Source organism: Gossypium hirsutum, chromosome A11, assembly GCF_007990345.1.
Source record: "Gossypium hirsutum isolate 1008001.06 chromosome A11, Gossypium_hirsutum_v2.1, whole genome shotgun sequence".
Classification (NCBI taxonomy): domain Eukaryota; kingdom Viridiplantae; phylum Streptophyta; class Magnoliopsida; order Malvales; family Malvaceae; genus Gossypium; species Gossypium hirsutum.
In genome coordinates this window covers 7,862,913-7,878,438 of record NC_053434.1, presented here as the reverse complement: position 1 = coordinate 7,878,438, position 15,526 = coordinate 7,862,913, and the positions used below count along the sequence as shown (strand labels likewise).

The 15,526-nt window shown below is 31.7% G+C and overlaps 1 protein-coding gene across 2 annotated transcripts; it reads right to left on the bottom strand.

Moving 5' to 3' along the window:
* Positions 1 to 629: 629 nt before the first annotated feature.
* On the bottom strand, positions 630 to 2,126 carry LOC107941748 (vestitone reductase). 2 transcript variants are annotated; one of them, XR_005904793.1, is made up of 4 exons: positions 1,912 to 2,096; positions 1,370 to 1,833; positions 1,096 to 1,272; positions 630 to 1,021 (listed from the first exon to the last, which is right to left on the bottom strand). XR_005904793.1 is itself a non-coding variant. In XM_041080892.1 (3 exons), exons 2-3 carry the CDS (start codon positions 1,764 to 1,766, stop codon positions 1,154 to 1,156), a joined length of 516 nt encoding a protein of 171 aa, XP_040936826.1. In that variant the 5' UTR covers positions 1,767 to 1,833; positions 1,912 to 2,126; the 3' UTR covers positions 630 to 1,153. The 2 variants fall into 2 exon arrangements, 1 of the variants encoding a protein (XP_040936826.1); XM_041080892.1 differs by having other exon boundaries at positions 630 to 1,272; positions 1,912 to 2,126.
* Positions 2,127 to 15,526: the final 13,400 nt, after the last annotated feature.

The window sequence follows — 15,526 nt, the reverse complement described above, 5'->3', positions numbered from 1 at the left end:
GTGATAAAATATCGGCCTATTTCGGACGTAAAATATCTGATCCATGTATCTCTTTCATAGTTTTGTAGTAACTTGCAAATATAAATTTGGAGGAAAATGAGTAAAAATATCTTAAATAATCTAACGGTAGATTAGTAACCTGGACATTGAAAAAGAATAAAATAATTTGTTTTAATTAATTTGGTAAAATAAGAAAAAATGACGAGAATCTTTTATTTATTTATTTCTCGCTGTCTCAAGGTAAAATACTCGACTGATCTTTCCAATTTCTATTTTAACAAATATGTATGAGATGAGAAGAAGACAAAACGTTTTCCGTAGAAAACTCTTTGCTGACTGACATAATGAAATCAGGTAAAATCTGCTCTCTTTTTTTTAAGTCTATGTATTTTTCATACATTTGAACTTTAGAACTTTAGTTCCTTACAAGGAATTTAAGTCTTTTTACTTTTTAGATTAAAAAATATAAGTCTAAATTAAATTCTAATATTATTCTTTTAGTTAAATGGCTGCCAATTGTATGTTTCTTTTTTTTAACTTTAAAATGTTACACCAACAAATATAATAGAAAATTTTTAATTTTCTTAACAAATTAAACTTGAATTTTAAAATTTAAAAAATAAAGAAATTAGATTCATGAAAATATAGTAACTAAATTCCAATTTTGAAAAAAGTACAGGGACTGGACATATTTTAACCAATGAAATGATTCGCCGTTCTTAAAATTTTGACTCGTGACTCAAAAGAAAATACATAAAATTTCCTGTGATAACAGACCAAAACAATGAGCTTCATATCCCTCAATTTATTCAGACATAATCATCTTCCAGCCCTTGGTTCCTGCAATGAGCATCAAATCAGTTGATACATATCCCTTTTCCTAGAGAAACCCTTTTTCCCTGCAGCACTTAATAGCTCCATCATACATACCCTCCGCCCCATAGTTAAACTTGAACCCAAATTCCAAAGTTTCTTTGATGACAAACCAGGCAATTTTTCACCTTCAATCTCTGCTACGAAACTGCATGCCCAGAATTAAACAAGGCTTTTAGTCCCAGGAATAGATAACAATGTGTTTGAGAAAACTTTACTCACTCTGCAAGCTTGAATTCTGGATAATTAGCTGAAAGAATTTCAACTATCTTTTGAATAGTTACTGTGTCTGAGGAACAATTAAATCTCCTTTTTCCCTCAGGAAAATCATTGCCCTTGCCAAATCATCAATATGAACCGTTGCTACGTAGATTAGAAGTTTATAGTAATCCTTTTTCCCTGCACCCATATCAAATGAAAACTCATAAACTCTCTTAATACCAATATTAAGATGGCATCAATAAGTAACAAATTAAACACAAACTTCAACTTATACCAAAGATAGGAGCCAATGCAGAGCGTGTTGAACCGTGCATCTTTGGACAAATGAAGGGACCGACGACTATGAGAGGAATGATGGTCACAAAATAGACTGCCTTTTCTGTCTCAGTCTTGGATATGGCATAAGAACTTACGTACGAGTTAAGTTCCGATCGGACGTAATCCACATCAGTCCAATAACTCTCATCCATCATCTCCACATTCTCCTTCTTGAAACACATTGCGGAAATGCTGGAAGTGTGGACCACTCTCTTCACTGTTTTGGACCTCAAGCATGATTTCAATATGCCTAGTGCTCCATCGACTGACCTTTGTGTCAACACTGCCTCAGGCTCGTTATCTTGAAAATCCATGGGAGCTGAAACATGGAGAACCCTTCGACAACCTTCCATGGCCGCATTGAAACTCTCGGGAGAGCTGAGATCTGCTTTGAAGATTTTAAGCTTTTCATCTTGTTGCCTGCTCATATATGAACATCATGTCAACAGGCTTTTAAGAAATTAAATAATATTTGACATAGATAATATCATACCTTACCTGGGTCAGGTCTAATAGTGGTATGAACAGAGTAACCCTGCTGAAGAAGGACCTTGATCAGCCAGTGGCGCTCTCCTCCCATTCCCCATCATATCCCTTCCTTTTCTCTTTCGGCAGTTAGTTAGAGATGTGAAATTGGTCTTGCCTTGCCACTGTTTTTAGGCCAACTTCCTCTTACCTTTTACTTTCTTAAGATGCAATGACGATTGGGCATCAAATTTGAGTACCCTATGACGACGTATTTGACTAAAGCAAAAGCTTCTTTTTGGGTCCATAAGAATGATAGATATGTTAAATTATCAAAGGTTAACTCCAAAGATTTCATATTCTAATTTATTTGTGATGGTCATGTAAGTCTAGAAAATAATTTAATTATTACTTTGAGTTAATTTTAATTCTTTATTTTCAATTAGTGAATGCGTTTGAAGTCCATTGTTATCAATTTACTATGAAACCTTTTCGTAATTTGCAAAATTAATTATAATTAATTATGACACTTTTCTTATCTTTATTATTTTATTCACTCAAAATAAATATATTTACTTTTGATGAAAAATTAATCTTAATTATATTATATATCCTTTTGATTTAAAAATTGAAAACAATATCTTAAATATAAATTGATAAATCACGTTTTTTGATAGAAAATAAAAATATATATATGTCGAAACCATCTTTATTTTATTTAAAAAATGGATGATCGACTTTGAAAACGGAAATGCAGAGTCGCCACCAATCTTTTTGTTTAGGTGTGATCAGATCACCTAGAAATTCGGTTATTTTAATAGAATATTTCTTTTTACTAAAACAACGATTTTGGTCTTACGAAAATATGAGAAAACGGGCTCGGGAGTCGGTTACGTATGAGGAAGGATTAACACCCTCACTACGCCCAAAATTGGTATTGAATCAATTAAATACTATCTTTATGTCTAAGATTTGAAAAAGAGTTTTTGAAATGTGATTCCTTTTGAAACATTTGAATGGCTCGAGTTGGTTGCCAAAATTCTCTTATTCGGGGGAATGCAGCACCACATCCAGCATAGTAGGAAACAATCTTCTATACCCCAAAACAACGATAAATTTGATTTCCGAAAGTTTATACGTTGAAAATTACAAAATGATGCCCAATTATTCAGTCCTAACGAAAAATCGAAACCCAGCACAGTAGAGCGCGATTCCTCGAATTTCCAAACATTGAATATTGCCTTGTTTTAGGAAACACGAGTGAAATTCCAAAGGGATATTCAATTATTTTGAACAAACAGGAAATCGCAACCCAGCACGATAGGGCACGATTCTCCTAATTGCTAAACATCGAGTATTACCTTTGTTTTGAAGAGTTTTTAAAGACATGAGTAAAATTTCAAAGGAATATTTGATTGTTTTGAACAAACGGGAAATTGCAACCCAGCACGATAGGGCACGATTCCGAATTGCCAAACATCAAGTATTGCCTTCGTTTTAAAGAATTTTTAAATGAATAATTGTAAAACCAGCTTAAAACGCATTAATTTGACTTGAAATAAAATGAAATAATAAAAACCTTGTAAAACAATGTTTTGTAAACCAAAGGCAAAAATAAAAGCATAGGGTAATGTGTATGCATCAAATACAATGATGGATGAATGAAGATAATATATCGGGTTTTTTACCTCAATATTATAAGAAAAAATTATACACCAAAATAGGTTGTCAGCCAGATTAATTACGAAAATGGTATGTTTTTTTTATGTCGTGCCTATCTGACAGACACAACCGATTTTTTTAATATTAAATTTTTTTTCGTTTAAAAATTATTATTATATTATTATTTTAATATTTATATTAATATATATGTAAAAATACGGGTTTTATACGGGTAAAAATACCCGAAATGGGTCGAGCCTGTCAAGTAGGCACGACTAGTCATGCCTGACAGGTAGGCACAACACCCCCTATTGCTGCTGCCTTCCCCCTGCATGCTGCCCATTTTTTCTCATGCATGAGTCTTATCACTCATGGGGAAAAAAAATTTTATGGGGGACCTTAGAAGCATGGTCCCCCCACATTGAAGCATCCACCGACTGTGAGAAAGAAAGGAGAGAAAGGAGAAGGAGAAGAAGAAGGAACAAGAAAGAAGAAGAAGAAAAAAAAGGTAATGTATTATTTTAGTAATTTATTATAAAATTATGGTGTTTTGTGAGTTTTTAGTATGTAAATTTTTTAAAAATAATTGTATAATTATTTTGTTAGTAGTTTATGATTAGGTTATAAATTATTAGTTTTTTTTTTGTATTTTGTTATAGTTATTTGTTTTGTTAATAATTTATGGGATTAGGTTACAAATTGTTAGTGTTTAGTGTATTAGTGTATTGCGATTTTTTTAGTAATAATATATTTTTAAAAAAAATAATTTTATAGTTGATTTGGTTATATAAATTGTTAGTGTTTAGTAGTTTAGTGTATTAGTGTATTGTGATTTTTTTAGTAATATATTTTTAAAAAATAATTTTATAGCTATTTTATTAGTAATTTAAGATTAGGTTATATAAATTGTTAGTGTTTAGTGGTTTAGTATTAGCGTATTGTAATTTTTTAGTAATATATTTTTAAAAAATATTTTTATAGATATTTTATTAGTAATTTAAGATTAGGTTATATAAATTGTTAGTGTTTAGTGGTTTAGTGTATTAGTGTATTGTGATTTTTTTTAGTAATATATTTAAAAAAAATATTTTTATAGCTATTTTATTAGTAATTTAAGATTAGGTTATATATTGTTAGTGTTTAGTGGTTTAGTGTGTATTAATGTATTGTGATTTTTTTTTAGTAATGCATTCAAAAAAATAATTTTATAGTTATTTTGTGTTAGTATATGATTATAAATTGTTAGTGTTTATAGTTTAGTGTTTTGTGATTTTTTAATGTAATTTTTATATAATGTAATTTTATATTATTATATATTTATTTGATAATTTTTATTGATTTATTAAAATGTTGATTAAATTTGTTGTTACATAATTTTATAGGTTATTTGGAAGTTCTTCTAATTAGGTATGTTTCTAGTTCTTTTTTTTTTAATTCGTATGTTTTTTATATTTAGATAGTTTATATGTTTTTAATTATATTATTATTGTTATCTAACATAAAAAAATTGTAGGTAAAAAATGAGAAATTATGAGATATTTACTGTGTTTATTTCTAAAATTTGAAAAAATTTATTGTATCTTTTGAAATAAGAAAAACTGAATTCAATTTTTTTAATTGCAGATTTATAACAAATGGGTTCTTTGATTGATAATACAAATCACATATCAAGTACCATTAAGGAGATGGTAATAAAATTTTTATTTCATAGTCATGTTATTTGTTAAATTAAATTATATTGTATTAATTATTTCGCTAATATAATAATGTCAAGAGTCGTACCGCGTATTGAGAGGCCGTGTTAATAGTATAGGGTTTCAGCCAAATGAACGCCTAATACCGTTCTTGGAGTTAGCCGGGTTCGGATCAGTAGCATTGATCCGGACTTTTGATCTGCGATATGACCTGATTTCCGCTTTAGTCGAACGATGGCGTCCGGAGACCCACACATTTCATTTGCCGTGTGGGGAGTGCACCATCACTCTAGAAGATGTTGCAGTACAGCTCGGGCTCCCCATCGACGGGAATGTGGTCACGGGCGTAAGTTCGATCTCAACGGCTGGCAACCCTTTGCTATGAATTACTTGGACGCTCGCCAAGAGGGGAAATTTGCCAGTTTGAGGTTGTCATGGCTAAAGGCCAATTTTGAGTATTTGCCGAGTACTGCCAATGAACGGGAGGTGATGCAGGCCGTTCGAGCTTACATTATGCACCTTATAGGGGGTGTACTTATGACGGAATCAAACGGCAGTACTGTTCACTTGATGTACTTACCTCTATTATCTAATTTGCATAACACCCGTTCATACAGTTGGGGGTCCGCAGTGTTAGCCATGTTGTATCGAGAACTTTGTCGGATGACAGATCCTTCTGCGATGGACATAGGCGGATGCCTCATACTGCTGCAGTCGTGGGCACTTTACCGGATGCCATTCTTAGCATCAATTAGTCACCAATCATATAAATTTCCACTCGTTAATAGGTGATGAATTTTTATGCATTGTAACAATTAGTTGACTTTTTTTTCGGATTATGTTGTTCTAACAATTTTTTTCTTAGATGGAGCACAAATCCGGGTATCGGAAGGTCATACACGGTTCCGATATACCACCTGATGATCGAGAATCATTCTGGAGAGGGGGTAAGTTTTTTCAATATCAATTTTATTTTATTATTTTATTTCACTCGACCTACATTAATACAAAAAATGTGGTTAATTGTGCAGTTCATTTGGATGTCGTATTCTATTCTAGAAATTATGGCAGTTATTCCCTCGTCAACCCGCGTCCACTCAAACTTATGGTGCATTAGCACACCCATTATTAATTTTCAGATAGTGGAATGGTATCATGGCGATCGAGTACTTCGGCAGTTCAGTTGCATTCAATATATCCCGAGTCCACCAGTACGATTGGGGGATATCCATGGGATGACCAAGAGGGGAAGGCATGGGCTTGATTGGGGAGATGAACATGAAGAATATGTTACGATGTGGAACAACCTGTTTGAGAGGGCACCTCAGATGGATCATGGCTTGGATCTTCAGCCTTCGTTATAGTACCTACAGTGGTACTGTGAGATAGGGAAACCATTTTTGTTTGGTGGGCAGTCGATGGTAGTCCCCCCACATACGACACGAATTGCGCAACATCTTCCAGATCCGAATCATGCACCAGAGTCGGAGCCACAGCAGGAGCCAGAGCCGGAACTACACTCTGGAGGTAGTTCTTATCATCTAGATTTAGGGGGCGATGACTATTTCTCGGGCTCCTCAGGATCATTCAGAGTTTGATATCTTCAGCCCACTACCACCTCAGTAATCTAGTCATCCCGGTTCATATTTATCTCAGTACTCTACTCCTTCCGGCCCGTATCCACCTATGTACTCAACTCCTCCAGAGCCGTATCCACCGCCGTACTCTACTCCTCCCGGCCTATATTCACCTCCATATTCTACTCCTCTCGGCTCAAGTTCATCGATGGCGTTTGAGACATATGATTTTTCGTCTATGTTTCACACACCCCCACATACAGATGAAGAGAACGTTGATCGTCGTAGTCATCCGCAACGTGAACGTCGGGCTCCACAAAAATATACCCCTAGAACCACACCATCAAACCATCAATTTTAAGGGGTTTTGTAATATAAATAACTTCATTTTTTATGTAATAAATTTTTTGGCATTTTATTTATAAATTTAATTTATTTTTGGTAAATTATGTAATGACTATTTATGTAATGAGTTTTTATCATTTAATTACAAAGGATAGTTATCATTCCCCCGGTTGAAGAACGTTATTATAATAGTAAATGAAATACATAATAAATCCGAGTTAAGTATGTATGAACACAAATAGTCATGCTTCACCCGGAGTAAGTATGTAAATTGTGTGCTTCGAAGGCGAATTTTGGATTTGTTTGGGTTGAAGTACATAATTTAATACTACTCGGCGGGACTTTTTCTTCCAACATGTAATTAACAAAATGTAACACCCCCTAACCCCAAACCGTCGCCGAAATGAGGTTATGAGGCATTACCGGACATATCAGACAACTTACGAATAATTTACAATTAATATAACTTTCATAGTATAATATAATAATTAAGTCCCTATCTTGGACTCTCGAAGTTCAAACACGTATTAAAAGTAGAATAGGACTTGTTCGAGTATTCCAAATTTTTTTATTTTTTTATAAAAAAATTTCGGCAGCATTTCTGCTTATTTTTACCTAAACCTCCTGCAAATTCAAACCAAAATCACCAACACCAATGTTTCACATTCATATAACTAATATTTATATCATTAACATAATTTTAACTTAATAACTATCATAGCATCATTCAAAATTGATTATAAACTTCATTCATTTAACAACTTAATGTTCATGTATCAAAATATCATGTACTTTCCTTACCATTTCATTTAACCATCTAAATCTTATAATTCATCCTTCACTACTCAAAGTAATATACATATTCAAGTGATTAAACAACACCTATGTACATGCCACCTTTATCCAAAAGAAAAATATACATCACCAAGTTTGTGTTGGAGTCGGGATTGTTCTGGATGCTGAGCCGGGACACTTGACTTCTACTAACCTGTGCACGGAAACAACCGTACGCTGAGTATGGATATACTCAGTGGTATTACTATAAATCAAGACTATTTAACATTAATAAATTACAAACATCAACCATAAATTTTATAATTATTTAAACTACTTTTATATATAATTATTTTACTTCATAAATCTTAAATTCATAATTCATTTTTCCCATACTAACTCAATTCATAATTTAGTTCATACATTCTTTCTTGTACTTTTCAATAGTGCTAAAACAAATAATCTCATTTTCAAAATTTCATTTCAATTATTTACCCTATTAACAAAGCTCGGACTATGATAGATACGCGGATTTCCACCCAAACACACCAGAATGTCCAACCCAAACACACCCAAAATATTTTAAATCCTCCATAACACACCAGTAAGGCATTAAGTGCCTCTTCGGATAAATCGAAGTATATAATAACAGAAACATCTTCTCGGCCGAACTACAATCTCCTCATCACATCACAAATCCAATGGCATGCCATTTGTACCAAATCTAGTCCGACAAGTTAATTGGGTATTATTTTATTTTTTCTAATTTCAATTTCATTTACACAAAAATTTTCAATACTCATTCAATTCAAATATCTATTATCTTAATTCATATACAAATTAATTTTCACACAAGTGTATACCATCAACACCATACAATTGTCACCATTTATTTATTTTTCAATCAATACACTTTTCAAATAATCACATATTTACCTCAAGTCTTACTTACCATACATAACAATTAAAATTTCAGCAATCAATAATAATTAAAATTTGAATTATAGTAATACACACCATAATTCTCCCGTTTTAGTCCTCGATGACTTTCTTCTTTCCTTTCGATGCTGACGTTTCAGGTTCTTTGTTGGCTACGAAAATAATAGTAATTTATATTATTATTTACAGCATTAATTATAATAAATAATTAAATTTCTAAACAATTCCTACCTTATTCCCAATTTAATCCTAACTAAACTTAATTATTTTCTTAATCCAATTCACTCTCTTTTTCTATTCAAATTTTGTCTAAACTTATATTTAACTATAAAATTTCCAGCATATTTCCCTAATTTCGAAATTTCTTCAATTTAGTCCCTTCAACATAAAATTTATAGCCTAGTTTACAATTTAATCCCTTAATCAATTCTAACTTAGAATTCATTCAATTAAATCCCTAATTCCATAATTTATCCAACATGAACCATATTTGGAAACATATGAACTCTTGAACTATCAACTTAATTTCATCAAAATCTTGTTTCAAAGCTTCTAAAACATCAAAATTAACTAAAAAAGACTTAATTGACTTACCAAATTAACTCCAAGCTTCAAATCCTTAGTTTTCTCTTTTATTTTTCTTTCCCTTTTTCTTTCTCTTTTTCTCCCCTGCTTCCCGTTTTCAATTTTGTTTCTATTCCCTTTTGTTTCTTTATTTCTCTTTTATATTTATTTGTTTTACTTATTTAATTAGCATATATTATAATATAATTATTTTAAATATCTATTTTAACATCATTTACATATTTTACAATTGTACACATATTTAATTCTACATTTGTACCAATAATTTTATTACATTTATCATTATTTAATTTGTTTCTCAAACAAAAATCTCATAATTTAATAATTTAATTATTTAATTAACAAATATCTTTTTACTTAAATTATAAGTAATTAAGTATTTAAATTACAAATGTACCAATATAATTTTTACACATGTATATTTTATTACCATAGAATTATCTACTATTTAATTTATTTAATAATAATGCTAATAATAATAATCTAATATAAAACCATAATGTTAATTAATAATTATAATAATTTTATATAAAACCATAATAATAATCATAATAATATATAAAACCTAAAAAAATCTTTGATTTTATTTTACCAATATGCCGCCTCATTTGTAGTCAATGGCTTAATTGCCATTTTAATCCTTTTTATTTTCTATTGCTTTATAATTAAACTTTTACCCTTTATTCAATTTAATCCTTTTTATTACTTACTTTAAATTAAGCTAAATTCAACTAATTAGATCCTAATTAGATACACCACTAGGCTCATAAATATTTTTAATAATTATTTTCGAACTTATTTCACTAAGACGGAGGCCCTATAACTCACTTTTCCGGTGCCCGTGAATTTCGGGTTATTACACAAAATCTTAATTTTTATCTGATCGCGACGATTGTCCAATATGGTAGTTTCGGAACGGGCATTTATTCCGATTATGACCTGGTAATCTGCAAACTCCAAACAACTTCCCATCGGATTTCTCTCTAATGTCCATTTCGTTATGGATTCTAGATGATTGCGGACAACCTTTTGGGTTCCTACGCAACCCTTTGTCTGGGACAAGCTCAAATGTCGTCGGAGGAACCTCCCAAGTAGATAGGTCAGGAAGTACGAGAAACTCATTCTCCCATACACGCAACGTGCGTTCGAGGGTATACATTTCATCGATAAATTGATCTACATTGAGTGAGACTTTAGCACAAGCTGCTACAACATGTGCACAAGGATAATGAAGTGTTTGGAACCTCCTACAATCGCACCGTCTATTTCAGAGATCAACTCCGTAGGACCTAGGTGGTATACCGGGTCGACGACTGATGGTCTCTGTAATACGAAACGTTTCATTACGTCGTGAATATACTTCTACATTCATCGACCTCGTCATCCGACGGTTTGCAACCATTGCATCCCTGACATATTCGACAAACACGTGTCCTGCCTTTATCTGGTTGACTTGTTGCTGACCCATTCTTGGCATCAAGGTAGCCAACCTGTAGAATGTAGCCGAGAAGACAGATGAAATCGGAAGATGTCGTGTTTTCAATAACACAGTGTTGATGCCCTCCACCAAGTTTGTGGTCATTTGACCGTAACGAAAGCCCTCGTCAAAACTTTGAGCCTATTGCCACGGCTCCATGGTACCCAACCATTGTCGGAAAGATGTGTTCATTTGACCTTCCATGTCATTCTCAAGTCGAGTCATCCTTTACCGGAAAATGTGTGGCTCAAGCTCGTATGCTGTGTATGTATTAAGAAAATATAAGTTACAGTCTCATCACAAAACATTAGGTTATATATTAAAAGGATAAGGTTATTCTTTACCCATTTTCACAACTTGTCTCTTCCAGTATGCATTCTTATAATCTCGATGAAAGTTAGACGCAATGTGCCGTATGCAGTAAACAGATCTCCATGGCACACCGGAACGCCTAATGGCAGCAATTAATCATTTCCCTCTATCGGAGATGATGCAAATACTATCATTACTAACAACATACCTTCGCAAGTTTGTAAAGAAGAATTCCCATGACTTCATATTCTCTTTATCTACGATGGCAAACGCAATCGGGAGCACGTTATTGTTCTCGTCCTGAGCAATCGTAAGAAGTAAAATCTGTGTATATTTACCGTATAGCCATATCCCATCTACTTGCACAAACGGCTTGCAGTGGGGAAATGCACGTACACATGGATCAAACATCCAGAACATTCGTTGGAAAATTCTTTTTCTCGGTTGTAGTTACTCATCCGGGCCATAATAAGGTCGTGTCTGCAACTCAATAGCAGTCCCTGGTACGTACTCCCTCATAGCGGCAATCCATCCCTGCAACTCATTATATGATGCATCGAAATCTCCGTACAATTGCTCCATTGCCATTTGTTTAGCTATCCATACCTTCCGGTATGACACTCGATACTGGAATCGTGCCTGTATTTCGGCAATCAGTACCGAAACCTTAATGGTCGGCATGTCTTCAACCATTGGCATGATGCACGTACAGATAGTTTTGGAATCAAGTTTTCGATGATATTCTGTCATACGTGATGAAGTGCATGTGTGAGGCCCAACAAATTTTCGTATCTCTCACATCTGTTACTTTTGGATAAATGCAGCTCGTATCTGCTAATTGCAACCTTCCGCTGACTTCCAACACTTTCTAATATATAATGTCGGTTTAGATACAACGACTTTATAGTCTACTGATATATTCATACTATACCGTTTAATGGAAAATACGCACTCTTCTTTATTTTCGAATCTCTGGCCCACGAACAACTCCTCAGGATCAGAATATACGGCCATCCGATGAGCAGATTGTATTTTAGGGTACTCTGGGAACTCGGCTACATGCGCCGAATCGGGGTCTATCCGAGACATGTGTACCCCAAGATTATTATGTATCACAATACGACGAATCTGGTTCCCGACTGAAGAAGCATTAACATTTACTTCCTCATTCACGCCTTCATCATCAATATCATCCGGGACCTCATCCACGTCGGGATCACTTTCACTATCGACTTCATGATCAGAATGATTAGTACTATGGTATACATCATCACCAACCACAACAGTCTCGGATGCAGCATTAAGATCAATATCGATCCCATGAATAGTTGATTGACTACCAACGTATGATACCGGAACCACCATACACGGTTCTTGAACTCCATTTTCTTCACCTAATGGAGTGGCATCTTCAGTTTCCTCCACACCAGCTAACTCAGCAAATAACTGAATCGGTGCATTTTGGTTGCTCCAAGTCCCACAATAAAGAGCGACCATTGTCTCCACGTCTTCATCGTCTACAAGTTCCATTTCGGTGAATTTTATGGGATCCATCGAAACTGAGAAATTGTAGAAAAGTTTCGAGATCCTTCTCCCACAATGTTTATAAATTTTTTCACTAATTTTTTCCTTCATATCATCAAAAGAGATATTTCTATTGAATCTCATTGCTACTTGTTTGCGACATTCAAATATACATCCTACGCTTGTTGTCAAAATTTCTCCATCAAAATAAACGCATACGAAAAACTGATTCTCCATATTCAATACTAGATCTGTTAAAAAAATTTCAAAATTCTCAAAATAGTTTCGAATAGCAAAAAAGTTACATAAAATTTTTAATGCAAAATTTTTCATTCAGAAGCTAACAAAATTATTAATTTAACAAACTTTTAAATAATAAAATTTCTAACAAAATTCTACATTCTATTTAAAAATAAATAAATTAAAATACCTTATCCTTCTTCTTGCTTTCCTTTCTTTCCTTCTTCTCACTCTCTTCTTACTTCTATTTTGCTGCTAAATTTTCTGTATGTTCTTCATCTAATTTTCGGGGGAATATATAGGGAAAAATTAAGCATGTGGGCCCCACCAGTTGTGCCTACCAAGAAGGCACAACATGTATGTATGCTTTCATATACACGGGTTGTTTACTAACCCGAAAAATAAAATATATATATAATAATAATTTTTTAAACGAAAAAAATTAATATTAAAAAAATCGGTTGTGCCTGTCAGATAGGCACGACCTAAAAAAAACATACCATTTTCGTTATTAATCTGGCTGACAACCTATTTTGGTGTATAAATTTTTTTTTATAATATTGAGGTAAAAAACCCTAATATATCTTATTTAATCGGCTAACAAAATACATAATTAAATAAGATTAATCTCAAAGTATAACCCAATTTCAATAATGCACGGAGAATTACTAATATAACAATACAAAATAATGAATGAATAATATAACAATACATTACAATAAAACAAGACAAAACAATACACACGATAGTATGCCATAATAATATACAAAGCCTAATATGATATAATCAATACAAGACATAAAATGATAATTAAAAAGACTATGGTATAAGACAAATTTTAAAATAATGATGAACATGATATATGCATTGGTGAATTGATCAATTAGAAACCATTTGTAAAGATAAACTAGATATATACATGCAATTATTAGAAAACGTGTTATAGAATGAATTTTTTTTTAAATACATAATATACAAAGTGTTAAAAATATTTGTTAAAATACACACAATAAAATAAAACTTAAATAATATATGTAGTATGAAAGAATAGCAAGAATGCATGATAAAATATAATCCTAGGAAATGTACACAATATGTAATGACCTGAATTTTACTAATACTGAAAAAGTGCAAATTCGGATATCTGTTTATGAAAAATGGATTCATAAATATTTATTAAAAGAATTTACGAAGTAAAATGAGTGGTTAATTAGAGTTTAATTAAGTGAATTTAACTTAATTAAGAGTGATTAGGAAAAAGGATTAAGTTGAATGAAGTGTAAAAGTTTAATTACAGAATTAAAGAAGATAAGGGGGACTAAATAGGGAATTAAGCCTATTCTAAAGAATGAGGTGGCAAAACATAAAAATCTTTGATTTTTATGTTGTTTAAATTATAAATATATTATTAATGTTATTATTTATTATATTACAAATTAAATTAATTATATTATTATATTTTGAAATAAATTAAGAAAAGGCAAATGTATGGTGTATATGGATATGGTGACATGTGTAATATTAATATACATACAATTGTAAAATACATGTATATTTACTTATCATATAAGTGTATTATTAAATTATATATTAGTATTAAGTAAAAGATATTTATATAATAAATAGATTAAAGAAAGGCAAATGTAAGGATATAAATGGATACAAATGTTAAATAAATATTGGTTATTTAGTAGATTTTTATTGTTATTATATTATATATATAAAACAAATGGAATAAAAAAAAAGAGGATAGAAAAGAAACAGAACGAAACGAAACAGAGAGCAAGTGAGAAAAAGAAAGAAAGAAAAGAAAAAAAGGGGGAAAAAGGAAAATTAAGGTTTGAAGCTTTAAGCTTTAATAGGTAAGTCAATCAAGCCCTTTTTACTTAATTTTGATGTTTTAGAAGTTTCAGAACCAAGTTTTGATGAAATTAAGTTGATATTTTGATAGTTATTAGATTTTTAGATATTATCCATGTTAAATAAAATGATGAATTAAGGGCTAAATTGATAGAAATTCAAGTTAGAAATGATATAAGGATTGAATTGTAAAGTAATTCATAAGTTTTATGCTTTAAGGACTAAATTGAAAGAATTTTGAAATTATGGCTTTATGATGAAAAATAGATAATAATGTCTAATTTTGGCTAAAAATTGAGTAGAAGTAAAGTATGAATTAAGATAGAAAAGCAAGTGAATTTAGTTAGATTAAATTGAAATTAAAAGTAGAAAATCAACATTTTGCACTAAGACTATTTTGGAAAGCAGCAGTAGTCTAAGTTTGAAAAATCACCAAAATTTATAGAAATTGAATAAGAGGATGAATTAAATATGGAATTAAATCTTATTGAGTATAATTCCTTATAGAAGAAACGGTATAAGCAATTGAATTGTAAATTATAAGATATAATGAATTTTGTGAGACAAGATTAGAATGAATTTGGGTTCTCTTGTTCTGACTTTGGAAAATCACCAAAAATTGGATAAAAATAATTAGAGGCTTAAAGTTATATTTTTAG

What these genes read in the sequence shown, in the direction of transcription:
- LOC107941748 (XM_041080892.1), bottom strand. Translation starts at nt 1,766, where the DNA reads ATGGAAGGTTGTCGAAGGGTTCTCCATGTTTCAGCTCCCATGGATTTT. An exon ending in TGCATTGGCTCCTATCTTTG is followed by an intron (nt 1,273 to 1,369) that starts GTATAAGTTGAA and finishes ATATGGGTGCAG; the next exon opens with GGAAAAAGGATTACTATAAA.